This window comes from Lactuca serriola, chromosome 3, assembly GCF_051521515.1.
Source record: "Lactuca serriola cultivar US96UC23 chromosome 3, Lser_US96UC23_V15, whole genome shotgun sequence".
Taxonomy (NCBI): Eukaryota; Viridiplantae; Streptophyta; class Magnoliopsida; order Asterales; family Asteraceae; genus Lactuca; species Lactuca serriola.
Window position 1 is genome coordinate 259,353,097 of NC_136410.1, and position 14,541 is coordinate 259,367,637.

Sequence of the window (14,541 nt, forward strand, 5' to 3'; positions counted from 1 at the left end):
CACCCAAGTTTCAGTTGGATAGAAACTTGGAGTCATACAATTTGAAATGGGTGGTGTATGAGGACCTTGATCGTTGGAAGATCATGACTAATTCGTTGATCACATGTTTATGTGAATCAAGTGAAGGACTAAAGGATCTAATACACATTGATGTGGACTATTTAGATCCACCACAAAGGACATAATTCTATTTGTCATGGTTTACTGATGATTCAGTAAATATGGTTATGCTTATAAGATTAAGTGTAATTTTGATTCTTTGAAAAGTTTCAAAGAGTAGCAGAACGAATATGAAGAATCTATTAGGCAGAAAGATAAAAGTTTCTCCGATCTAAAAGGAAAGGAGAGTACTTTAGTATCATGTTTTATGATCATCTTCATGATTGTGGAACCATGTCACAATTGATCCTCTAAGAACATCTTAGTGCAATTGCTTTGACTAAGAAGAGAAATATGATATTGTTGGAATGGTTTGATCAAGAGATGAGTCATACTTCGTTTCAAATCAAGTTTTAGAGTCACACTTTGGTAACTTCAAATCGTATCTTGAAGCTTATTTCAATCTAAGTAGGTTTATAACACCTCATGGTATGTGGAGTAGAAAAGTTTTCTTACTCTAGCACATTTGAAATTGGTAGTTGCGATGTTTTGGTTAACACAAAGATACACTAAGACCAATTAAATGAAGTGTTATCTTGAAAAGAATCCACACTAACTTTTTGAATATTTGTTTTAGTTCGTCAAGGAATGTTCCTTGAAGAAAGAAACTTATATGTCAAGAAGATAGTGGAAGTCTTATTGATCTTGAAGAATTTCAAGAGTCAATTAACAATAAACTTGTTAGTAATCACTAGCACACAACCGGAGGTTTATAACTTGTCGTGTTGAAACATTCTTGTTTTTGTGCACCTTCTAGTTGAGTTGGCAATTCTTATGAGTTCTATGGTTCTCACTTGACTACAAAAGGCAGAGCACGTTGGTCAGTGATGGTACATTGGTCAATGGAAGTGATATGCTTAAACAACATGGAAGCACTGGTAGGCCCTTGTACAGCCAGAGGGCAAGAAATTAAGAATAAGCAAAGTTCAGTCCATGAAAGCTAAATTTGATTTTGGTTTTGTCCTCAATGGAAGTGATCTGCTTAAACAACATGGAAGCACTGGTACTAGTAGAGTGATATTGAGCCATGGCTGTTGCCACAACCGTAGCTACTGCAACATTTAGAGCTGCCGTATCGATTAGTGGAGGAGGTGGTGGAGTTGTTTCAACGATCGGCGGATTACGCCTTGTGGATTTGTGAGGAGGCATCTTTCAACTATAAGTTTAACAGATGAACATAATGGTAAGAATTCAATTGTAAGTACAATGAGAGTGATTCATGGACTAAATCACCATAGCCCAAACGTTAGAATAAGTGTATGCTTGAGATAGAGACACAAAAATAGAGTAGGGAAACACAAGAGTAGAGACTGTCCATTAGACAACTGTCAAAATTACTGGTATTAATGATGTAAACGAGTTCGAGAATAATGACCTGATAGTAGGTCTTACATCAAACCATATAGGGAAAATTTTGACAGAACTATTGATGGGTTTTGAGCATTCTAACACTTCCTAAGTGTACATGCAACCTTAATAACCTTGGATCTATGTTTGTCTAATTATCATGCAAAGTTGAATTCCAAGGTTATATTCCTATCTAGCATACATGGGGAACAATTTCTAACTTGAATGAAAGATAGAATAACTTACCTTGTTGTTGCTTATGTTCCTTGGAACCTTGTGAGCCTAGCACCCCAAGTGTGATGCCTCAAATGCTTCACACAACACCAAATGCTCTTGGAAAGACTTTTGAGAGAATACACACTACTTGAAATCGGCCTAGCCCTCTTGTTTCTCTTATGTGTAGCCGATTTTGGTGGAGAATGGGACTCTTATATAGTGTTGACACATCTAGGGTTACACCATGTAAACCCTAATGTGTCATGACTTTTCATTTCCATGACCCATGGGTTTGTAACTCCCATGGAGCATCCATGGAGCATCCTATGGGTAGAACCCAACTTGATAATCCATGGAGCCTCTTAGCCCACTATACAAGATATGAATGATTTAAATAATCAACCCATATATTTAATTAGTTATCTTTTGATCACTTAATTAATTCCAAATTAATTCTTTGATCAAACTAATCAAATAATATTATTAATATATTAGAACTTATAATATATTAATAATCTCCAAGTGTTATTCCTCTCATTTAGTCTATCCAATTGCATGGTGCCATGCAACCCAAATGGACCATGCCGGGTCGGGTTAAGTACTAACCAGAAATAGTTATGGACTTAGACACCTTATCCAACAGTCTCCCACTTGGATAAGTCTAATAACTATAACTCCAGTACTTCAGGAACCGACCGACAATCGTAGCTCTTTCAAGGTCTCTCGGAACTGAGAAGATGTTGATACGCCATTTAAGATAAGTGATCATATAATCCTCTATTCTAGATATCAGCCGGACAAATACATGGAACAATGTCTTACTTATTGTCCAACAGTTTGTTTCTTGATTTCCGATTTGTTTGACAAAGAACTTAATTGAACACATCAAATTAGTTCTGACTGGGCCCGGTACATAGGTCAAAACAAAATCATCGAGGGGCCTAGATATCAGCTTCTAATCCAAGAAGGAACAGATAAACTTCGACTCATATGTTTGTTCTACCACTCATTGAATTATACACAAAAGCACGTTTTATAACATCGAGTTACCAATGCGTTTTCGTACAATCAATGCATAACCAACTTGTAAGTAACAAATCATATCTCTAGGTTTGAAGACTTATATGATATTACCGTCTCACGATCACTCGAGATAGAATTCCATGAAGTGATTCCAGTGAGCGTGGGTTGAGTCCAATGCTTAGAACTTATGAGAACTCATGATTGTTGTAGCCTTGTCCAACACCTTAGACCTCTGCAACCAATCATGACAGTCTTGATTCATACCTACTTCCGACATATGACCGACTGTGGAGGTTTGAATACTATGTTATACCAAACAAAATTATTCTGGAAGTCAAAACATGCAAAAGAAATATAGTAAACGATCAACAAGAGATAGCAACACTTTACTCATAAATAAAACACCTTTTATTCATCACCTAATGTCAATTATACTTTACAAATTTATGGGTTATCTAACTACTAAATCTAATATCATCCTTCAGCCCTATGCTCCGAGCATGCTGGAGATGTTTAACCCGAGTCAGTCCCTTCGTGAGGGGATCTGCTGGGTTCTCATCCGATGATACCCTCTTTGCCACGAGGAGTCCTTCTTCTATCCGATGTCTGATAAAATGGTATTTTCTGTCGATGTGTCTGGATCTCCCGTGATCCCTTGGTTCCTTGGCTAAGGCAACAACACTTTTACTATCACAGAAAATTTCCATTGGCTCTTTTATAGCTGGTACAACTCCAAGGTCTCCAATGAAGTTCTTCAGCCATATCGCCTCCTTTGCCGCCTCACTAGCTGCAATATACTCTGATTCACAAGTTGAATCAGCCACTGTCTCTTGCTTGGAACTCTTCCAAGAAATTGCTCCTCCATTTAGGGTAAAGACCCAGCCCGATTGAGAGCGGAAATTATCCCTATCAGTCTGGAAGCTAGCATCACTATACCCTACAACTCTCAAGTCATCACTCCCACCGAGGGTAAGGACCCAGTCCTTAGTCCTCCGTAGGTACTTGAGGATATTCTTTACCGCAGTCCAGTGTGCCTTGCCAGGGTTCGCCTGATACCTGCTAACCATGCTCAGGGCAAAGGCTACATCAGGTCGAGTACACTTCATTGCATACATGATCGATCCTACAGCCGAAGCATAAGGTATTCGACTCATTTCTGCAATCTCAGCCTCAGTGCTAGGACTTTGTGTCTTACTCAATCTGGTGTTACTCTGGATGGGTAACTCTCCTTTCTTGGAGTCCTGCATGCTGAATCTCTTCAGCACCTTATCCAAGTAGGTACTCTGACTAAGTCCAATTAGTCTTTTACTCCGATCTCTCAAGATCCTTATCCCTAGAATATAGGCAGCTTCTCCTAGGTCCTTCATAGAGAAACACTTCCCAAGCCAGGACTTAACTTCCTGCAGAGTTGGGATGTCATTTCCTATGAGTAGTATGTCATCCACATACAATACCAAAAAGCTAACTATACTCCCACTAGCCTTGACATACACGCAAGACTCATCTTCACTCCTAGAAAAGCCAAATTCCTTGACCTTTTCATCAAAGCAAAGATTCCATCTGCGAGGTGCTTGCTTCAATCCATAAATGGATTTCTCAAGCTTACACACTCTATTAGGGTACTCGTTGCTGACAAAACCCTCTGGCTGACTCATGTAAACATCTTCAGCCAACTTTCCATTAAGGAAAGCGGTTTTGACATCCATTTGCCATATTTCATAGTCATGAAATGCAGCTATGGCCAACAGAACCCGAATAGACTTAATCTTGGCTACTGGAGAAAAGGTCTCATCATAGTCCACTCCAGGAATTTGAGAGAAGCCCTTTGCAACCAGTCTAGCCTTATAAGTGTGTACTTTACCATCCATGTCGGTCTTCTTCTTGAAGACCCATTTGCACCCTACTGTCTTACGACCTGGTACATGCTTAACCAAGTTCCAAACTTGATTGTCATACATGGACTGTATTTCGCTGTCCATTGCCTCTTTCCATTTGGCTGACTCAGGGCCTGCCATGGCTTCCGCGTAACTGCTAGGTTCATCCAGACCTATCAATGTCTCATCACTGATAAGTGTATCCGCTTCTGCAGTAATATGGAATCCATAGTAATGCTCAGGAGCATTCCTAACCCTTGTGGACCGCCTCAGAGGTACAGACTTGTCAATTGGCTCAACAGGAGTTTCCTCCTCAAGTTGAGTGCTAGGGTTTGAAGTTCCTTCACCGCTTGAATCTTGAATTTCTTCAAGATCAACTTGCCTCCCACTGTTTCCTTGGCTTATGAACTCTCTCTCTCTCTCTCTCTCTCTAAAGAAAGCCCTCCTAGCTACAAAGACCACATTTTCACTAGGTCTGTAGAAGAGGTAACCAACGGATTGCTGTGGGTAGCCGATGAAAATACACCTCTCGCTTCGGGGTTCGAGCTTATCATGAGTCTCGCGTCTCACGAAAGCCTCGCAACCCCAAATCTTGATATGGTCTAGTTTGGGTACTTTACCAGTCCACATCTCGTGAAGAGTTTTGGCAACTTTCTTTGTAGGGACTAGATTAAGGATATGGGCGGCCGTCTCTAAGGCATACCCCCATAATGAGATTGGTAGCGAAGCTCGACTCATCATGGAACGAACCATATCCAACAAGGTTCGATTACGCCTCTTAGCCACACCATTCAACTGTGGTGTCCTGGGAGGTGTCAATTGTGAGACTATCCCACAGTCCCTTAGATAGTCAAGGAACTCTTAACTAAGATACTCACCACCACGATCGGATCGAAGCATCTTAATGTTCCTGCCCAATTGATTCTCGACTTCCTGTTTAAATTCCTTAAACCTTTCGAAAGTCTCTGACTTATGCTTGATCAAGTAGACATATCCATATATACTGTAATCATCAGTAAAAGTCAAATAATAACGATTAGCATCCCTTGTGGCATGTTTGAATGGTCCACACACATCCGTGTGTACAAGGTCCAACAAACCTTCACTCCTCTCACACGAGCCTGTGAAGGGTGACTTTGTTATTTTTCCAAGTAAGCATGATTCACAACTATCATCTGACTTTAGGTCAAATGACTCCAAGACTCCATCCTTTTGGAGTTGGCCTATGCGTTTCTTGCATATATGTCCAAGACGACAATGCCATAATGACGCTTTATCCAAGTTATTATTATTAACATAATCAATACACAATACATTATTTCCTAAGTTATCAACCACAGATACTGTTTCATACACGCCATCACAAGGTAATACTTTAAAATAAAGAACATTATTAAAGAAAGCATTAATCGAACCAACTTCATTATTAAATGAAAAGGTGAAACCTTGTTTATACAATGCATGAAAGGAAATAATATTTCTTGCCATTTCTGGAGAATAACAACACTTATTCAAATCTAAACTAAACCCACTACTTAGCGATAAAGTATAAACTCCAATCTTGGTGACAGGTAAAGCTTTCCTATTCCCCATGATTAAGTTTATTCTTCCTTGCTCCACATTATCACTTCTTCTTAGTCCCTGCAAGTCACAACAAATATGAATACCACAACCGGTATCAAGGACCCAAGATTTAGATTGGGGTGAGTTATTAGAAATGATAGTGTAAATACCTGCATGGTTGGGTTTAACTTTCCCATCCTTCACATCTTGCTGGTATTTTGGGCAGTTCCGCTTCCAATGTGATTTTTCATGGCAATAGAAGCATTCAGCCTCTTTTGGGTCAGAAGAAGGAGTGACGAAACCTTTCTTGGTTCCACTTGAAGAAGAGCCATCAAGGGTCCGAGCCTTGGTACCCTTAGAAGAGCTCTTTCTCTTCTTCCCTCTACTTTTCCCGATTGCCAAAACCGGAGTAGAGTTTGGAGTAGGAGTGTTAACAACCGACTTCCCCTTAAGACCTATTTCTGCGGTCTTGAGAAGTCCCTGAAGTTTTCTGAGTGTGACCTCTTCCTTATTCATGTGATATGTCATGCGGAATTGATCATAGCACGATGGTAAGGAGTGCAAAATGATATCTATTGCAAGCTCCTCAGGGAAGTTCACATTAAGCTTCAGCAATCGATCCACATACCTTTGCATTTTCTGCATGTGGCTCGTGACAGATTCCCCATCCTTCATCATGGTTGTTATCATGGAGCAGATGATTTCATACCTCTCTTGTCGTGCACTTTGATGGTATCTTTCCATCAGATCTTGGTACATTTCATAAGGGTAGAAATCCTCATAAGACTTTTGGAGTTCAGCTGTCATCGTGGCCATCATGATGCATGCCACTTTTGTAGCATCCATTTCATGTGTCTGAAAGTCAGCGATCTCCTGAGGAGTTGCAGTGGTCTCATCAATCTCCTTAAGCTCCTTGTCAAGGACATATTCTTTGTCCTCGTAGCGGGTAATCATCCTGATGTTTCTGATCCACTCATTGAAGTTGGATCCATCAAAAGTGACTTTCCCACACAAGTTCATAAGGGTAAAGGAGCCATTAGGGTTAGAGCCAGAAGCAGCATTGTTTGAAGACATCTGAAGGAAAAGGACAAGATTAGTTTAGATATTTAGAGAGTCCTTAATAAAACACCCAAATGTAATATTAAGGCTAGGATCCAATCACAATATATTATAACTTAGAAGAGGTATGCCGTAATCCAAGCTATAACATATTTGAAAGGTAGGTGAATGACGATTCACCAATTTCCACTACGAAAACCGAAATATTAAATATTAGGTTTTTTGATTGGTTCTTAGAAATTCCTAGATTCTTTGAGATTCAATGAACTTTTCAAAGGCATGTTTCAATCTCAAGTGTGTCCTCCAAGTTTTGTGACTGGGATACCGAGGATCACAAAACGAGGTGTGAAGTAACCATGCAAATCACTTGGTACCCTTAAAGTTTATCACTCAATCGATGTGCCGGTAAACCACACACGCTCCACCGATACTATAATAAACCTTAAGTCACCCTTTACCTACCTTGTTAAGTCCAAGTTAATGTGTCGGTTAACCACACACGCTCCACCAATGACTTAAACAAAGTGTAAAGTGTAATTTCATGGATTAGCACCTTATTCACATTTTTCCTAAAGTAACTAAGATTGGGAATTTAATAAAACATTTAGTTACTTTATAATATTCATCATACTTGTAATGAGAATTTATAAGTCCTTGTCTTACCCGTTTGGCTAACGACCCTCCACTGGTGAAGCAAGCGGTGGGTGAGAGTGGACACCCATTAAGTTGCCATTTTATAGGCAACAACCTTATACCCACCTTATAGACCGGCTTCGTGAATGAGGCGTACTAGCGATAAGACGACTTTAATCTTATACACACACACACACACACACACATATATATATATATATATATATATATATATATATATTATTAACTTATAATATTATATGTATAAGGGTAGAATTTTAACTTTTAAAATTCTAAGGGTGGGAACTAAAGTTTTTAACATGACTTTACTTGTTCCAAAACTTGAGGGAAAATTTTGTAAACTTTCAAAACTTTTCATTTCTTGTAACTTATGAGTTTATTAGAGTAATAAAATGAAGACTCTTCATTTTTCTAACTCTTGTGTTCTTTTAATGGTTTTTAACTCAAGTGACTTTTGGTTTTCCATAACTTGAGGACAAGTTATGGACTCCATTAAAACACATTATGATCAAGAATTAAACTACCACATAGGTTACAAATAATTCCTATGATCATCTAAACATCATAAGATCAAGAACATGAACATGAACACTTTCATGAATCAAAATTACACTTAAAACTTTGTAATTTTGATAACTAGTTGTTGTAAATGGATTAGAAAAGACATTACACCATCTAAAACAAGTTTTCAAGTACCAAAACAGTTTAGGGTAATGTTTCTAGTCTATTTCCAGCAACTAAAGTCGAAAATCTGCACTCTGTGGCTCCTACTCGCCGAGTGCATGAACCTAATCGGCGAGTAGGTTGAAGATACAAGTGAACTCGGTGAGTCTCCCCATGGACTCGGCGAGTTCATCAGGCAGACAACAAGTTTTTCGACTTTTTTTCAACTTTTAAGCACAAATAACAAACAAACAAGCCTAGGCTCTGATACCACTGATGGGTTTTGAGCATTCTAACACTTCCTAAGTGTACATGCAACCCTAATAACCTTGGATCTATGTTTGTCTAATTATCATGCAAAGTTGAATTCCAAGGTTATATTCCTATCTAGCATACACGGGGAACAATTTCTAACTTGAATGAAAGATATAATAACTTACCTTGTTGTTGCTTATATTCCTTGAAACCTTGTGAGCCTAGCACCCCAAGTGTGATGCCTCAAATGCTTCACACAACACCAAATGCTCTTGGAAAGTCTTTTGAGAGAATACACACTACTTGAAATCGGCCTAGCCCTCTTGTTTCTCTTATGTGTAGCCGATTTTGGTGGAGAATGGGACTCTTATATAGTGTTGACACATCTAGGGTTACACCATGTAAACCCTAATGTGTCATGATTTTTCATTTCCATGACCTATGGGTTTGTAACTCCCATGGAGCATCCATGGAGCATCCTATGGGTAGAACCCAACTTGATAATCCATGGAGCCTCTTAGCCCACTATACAAGATATGAATGATTTACATAATCAACCCATATATTTAATTAGTTATCTTTTGATCACTTAATTAATTCCAAATTAATTCTTTGATCAAACTAATCAAATAATATTATTAATATATTAGAACTTATAATATATTAATAATCTCCAAGTGTTATTCCTCTCATTTAGTCTATCCAATTGCATGGTGCCATGCAACCCAAATGGACCATGCCGGGTCGGGTCAAGTACTAACCAGAAATAGTTATGGACTTAGACACCTTATCCAACAACTATGACTTAACAAGACTTAACAAGATTCAAAGTCTTAACATAGCTAGGAAATTAAACTAGAGTTTTATATAACTAAGTTATATCCAAAAGAGAGAGTTGAGTAGGCTCTATTTACGACGAGAACCACTAGAATGAGTCCTTGACTCTGACAGACGACGCTCCATGTCTCTCATGTGCCTTTCATATGTTGACTGTCGAGCTCAAAGTTCCCTGACTTTAGCTTGGGATGCAGCTAGCTGTTGCTGTAGAGTGTCATTGGTTCTCCTAGTCCCATTCAGAGCCTCTTCTAGATGGAAAATGTGGACTGTGTTAACGCCAGAGTTGGCATCAATTTCCATGACTCGGTCGATGGTTGCCCGACCTTGCTCGACATTCCGAGAAATCCTATGGACGATGATGGGCATGACTCGATCAGCTGAACCTCCCTCCCTTAAATTGTAAAAGCTTCGATCTCCATTGAATAGTAAGGGCTGACCCTGCTCATCACTCCAACGGTTCAAGTTTGTTACCCACAGAGGCGTGGGACCTTGAAATGCTGGATGAGCGTTAGCATTAGGATTTTGAATCACTAGGGGTAGGTTATTGACTTTTGGCTCAGAGTCAGAACTATCAGAAAAGCCTTCAACGTGGTGATCATCCAAAGGGATTGGATGATCATCTTCTAGCTCTTCTTCAAGCCATCCAACATTGCCTTCGTTTGGGAAGTATGGGTCGCCATGGGCAACCATGTTATCAACGCGAGAAAAGGGGTATAAGAAATAATTAATAGACGTACTAATTAGATAATTATAAAATGATCTCTATCAATTACTTCAATACTTGCATGACGCATACCAGTTACATGTAATCAAAACAGGATAGACCTTCGAATAAGTGACCCTAAATCCAAATCCACAACCAAAAAAGGAACATGAAGTAAAGCAAAGATCATAGATTCTAAGGGGGCGTTTGTTTTTTCTTTGCAGATCTGCGTGGTGTCTTCTGTCTACGCGGCGCAGACCATGCGCAGACCTAGAGGTCTGTAGTGCGTTTGTTTTTATGAAGTGCGTAGACATAAAAACGTCTGCGCGAGGTCTTCACCACAGAGACTTGGGTCAGCCTCTTCTAAGGTCTGCGAATTGATTTTAACCTAAAAAAACGTGTCTCTTTCTTTTGTTTGCGCCTCCATCATCAAAACATCCCACACTTCCCAGCTGATACCATAACCACTCCATATTCAATCCATCGTCGACCAACCTCCGATTAGCACCGCCGGTCGCCGCCATCCTCCGATTAGCACCGCCAGTCGCCGCCTTTGATCGTCTAGGCGAGCGGCGACACCTCCGACCAGGCTATCAACGACCAACAGCGACCAACAGCGGAAAAGGTTTGTTTCGTTCGATTTCTTTTTTTTTTTCAATTCCAACATGAAATTGAGGATTACTGTTGCTGGAAAACTCACTAATGCACTAATTTGTTGATAAATTGTTGTTAATTGAGGATTATTCTTGCTTCAAATTGTTGGATTGTTGTTAATTGTTGATAAATGTTGCTGAAAATTCTAGTGCTTCAATTTGTTGTTAATTGTTGTTAAATGTTGCTAAAATTTGTTTTAAATTGTTCAAATTGTTCCAATTTGTTGTTAAATGTTGATGAAAATTGTTATTTGATTGTTTTTTTTTGCTGAAATGGTTATAAATGTTGCTGAAAGTAATATATTTTTTTTGCTGAAATTGGTGTTAGAATGTGTTGAATATGCTAAAAATTGTTTCAAATTGTTGAAATAAGAGGCTGATTTTTTTTATTGAAATAGGAGACTGAAAATACTTATTATTATTTCAAATTGTTGTTGAATGCGCTAAAAATTGTTGTTGAAAATCATTATGAAACAATGATGTGAATGTTGATTGGTTTTGGAAATAGGAAATAATGATGTTAGTTGTTGACTGTTTATTGTGAATGCTATATTGGTTATTAGAAATGGGAGATAAACATCAATGGACTAATGAGCAATTAAAATGCTTAGTGGATACTTGTATTGAAGAAGTAGAGAGTGTTGGTAGAAAATGATTGAGTTTGCAGAAAGATTCATGGATAAGGCTTGGAAAAGTTCTTAAGGAAAAATTTGGCGTCGACTTGAGTCAAAAACAAATGAAAAATGCATATGACAATCTGAAAGCCAAATACACAAGATGGGTATATTTAAAAAACAAAACTGGCAATATATACAATTCCCAAACAAACACTTTTAACTTAACAGTCGAGGAGTCGGATGATTTTAAGAAGGTACAATTCTCAAACAAACACTTTTAAATATTTACGTTTGAAATTGCCAAATATTCTTATACTACTTTTTGTTATGTTTGGTTTTAGGGGCATCCGAAGGCCGCTTCATTGAAAACAATGCCACTGCCTTTTCCAGATCTTTGTGCTCGTCTTTTTGATGGAAATAGTGCCACTGGTAATTTTAGGAGTTACTCAACCCAATCATCTTCAGTAGTTGGAGCATCCTCTTGTCGTCTTCCACCACTTCAGATTACCGCCACCCCTTTTCTTGCAATAGATGATGATGGTGATGACACTTCCCATCATGCTAATGAGCCTTTTCATGAGCCACCACCTTCTGCTGCTTCACCTTCTGCTCCTTCACCATATACTGCTTCACCATCCAGTAACCCCAACAAAAGGGCTAAACACTCAACTCCTAAAGCTCCTAGTACCTCACCGTCTGCTTCTTCACTGGATGGAACTTCTATTACTGCTGACGATTTAGCATTTGAAATGAAAAAAGCTCTACAAAGTCTGACTAAAGGGTATACAATTCCTCAATGTTTAGAGAAATTAGAGGTGCTTCAGTTAGGCGCTACAGATCCTTTATGCTTTGTTGCATATCATATTTTTGGAGGGATCATGAACATGATAGAGATGTGGATGCATTTTCCCGATATTCCCGAGATATTACGAGGATGGCTTGAGATGAAGGGTACAAGCTTAGGAGTTTTGAAGGACGGAAAGATTTTCCGATGATTTTTATTGTGGTGAAACTATTTATTAGGTCCTGCTGCCTCTGTTTGAACTATTTTGTTAGGTCTTTGTGCCTTTGTTGAAACTATTTTTTGTTATTTTGCTACTTGGAATATGTTTTATCTAATGTGTTTTTGCTACTTGAAATATGATTTATGTATTGGTTTGTTTTGCTAGTTAAAATATGTTTTATCTAATGTGTTTTTGCTACTTGAAATATGATTTATGTAATGTTTTTTTTGCTACTTAAAATATGATTAATGTGTTTTTGCTACTTGAAATATGATTTATGTAAAGTTCTACTTTGTTGATTTTAGGTTCATAATGGATCACGATCAAAAGTTACTTCTCGTAATTCTTATGTACCTGTACATCCGTTATTTTTGGAAGAGGGGTGTGAAACGATTGCAGGATAATGATTCGGAAATGACGGGTCATGAATACACATTGGAGTTATTACATCGTAATCGTTTACAATGTGTTGAAGTATTACGCATGTCCCGTGACTCATTTGTACGACTATGTGATCATTTTAGAGCACATTACTCATTAAAGGACAACAAACATGTATCGGTTGAGGAAAAGATGGCTATGTTTTTGATGATGATCGGCCATAATCAACGTTACGTCATTATCAAGCGGAGATTTCAACAGTCGAAGCAAACAATTCATAAATTTTTTTATGAAGTGTTGGAGAAAATGATGCTTTTCGCACAAGATGTTATAGTACCAACTTCTTTTAATCCGAGTCCAAACATTCCAGGACATAATAAGAGGCTACGACGGGTTTTCAAAGGAGCGGTTGGTGCACTTGATGGCACTTTGATACATGTTGTTGTCCCAGCTAAGAAACAAGACTTATATAGAAGTAGGGAAAAGGGAGATTGCTACCAAAATGTATTGGCAATTTGTGACTTCAATATGATTTTTACATTTGTTATGGCCGGGTGGGAAGGGGTAGCGCATGACTCTAGAATTTTATCAGAGGTAGTAGCCGATCCATAAGTATCATTCCTGTTTCCACCACCAGGTAGTTTTCTGTTTTTTTTTTAATTTTTTTTATCTTAGTTTGAAAATTGATTAGTGTGTTGCATTTTTTACAGACAAATATTATCTTTGTGATGTCGCGTATGCACACACTCGAGGATTTAGGGCCCCTTATCGTAATGTGAGGGATTGGCTTGGAGATTTTCGTCAAAGACGTGCATTGACCAATAAAGAAATATTTAACCATGGACATGCAAAACTTCAGAATGTCATTGAGCGTGCTTTTGGTTTTTTGAAAGCACACTTCCCTATATTGAAGAGGATGGCACCATTCCCGTTTGTGACACAAAGAAACATTTCCATGGCATGTTTCACGCTTCATAATTTTATAAGGAGAGAAGGACTGAGTGATGAATATTTCGCACGATACGATGAACCCAATGTCTCGTTTCGAAATAACAATGTGACCTTTAATGATGATGAAGACGGGATTCCAACAAAGGGTACTGCAACAGACCGTGAATATATGACACAGTTACGAGATGAAATTGCTGATCAGTTGATGCACAATATAGATTGAATTGTTTTAAATGAAATTGTTATTGCAAAACCAAATTTTTACAATTGTATGACTAATTTTATTGCATGAATTTATTTCCAATGTTATATGACTATTATTATTAAAATTTTGGTGTTGAGAAATCTTTTTAAGTTTGTAAAATCATTTTATTTATAATTCAGTTTATTTCAGCAGCCTGTAGACGTTAAAAAACAAACAGTCTTCTTATTGCAGACTGCAGACGTTTGGTCCACCTCTTCTGCTGCAGAGGCTTGCAGATATGGTCCGCAGACTGCAGACATTTTGACTTCAGAAAAACAAACAACACCTAAGTCTATGACATCCTAGTCACATATAACCTTAGTGTATCCACTTAACAA

General features: G+C 38.2%; 1 protein-coding gene across 1 annotated transcript; it reads left to right on the forward strand.

Moving 5' to 3' along the window:
* Nucleotides 1–13,041: 13,041 nt before the first annotated feature.
* Nucleotides 13,042–14,182, forward strand: LOC145096213 (uncharacterized). The gene is made up of 2 exons (XM_079033973.1): nucleotides 13,042–13,602; nucleotides 13,700–14,182. Exons 1-2 carry the CDS (start codon nucleotides 13,042–13,044, stop codon nucleotides 14,180–14,182), a joined length of 1,044 nt encoding a protein of 347 aa, XP_078890099.1.
* The last annotated feature ends 359 nt before the right edge of the window (nucleotides 14,183–14,541 follow it).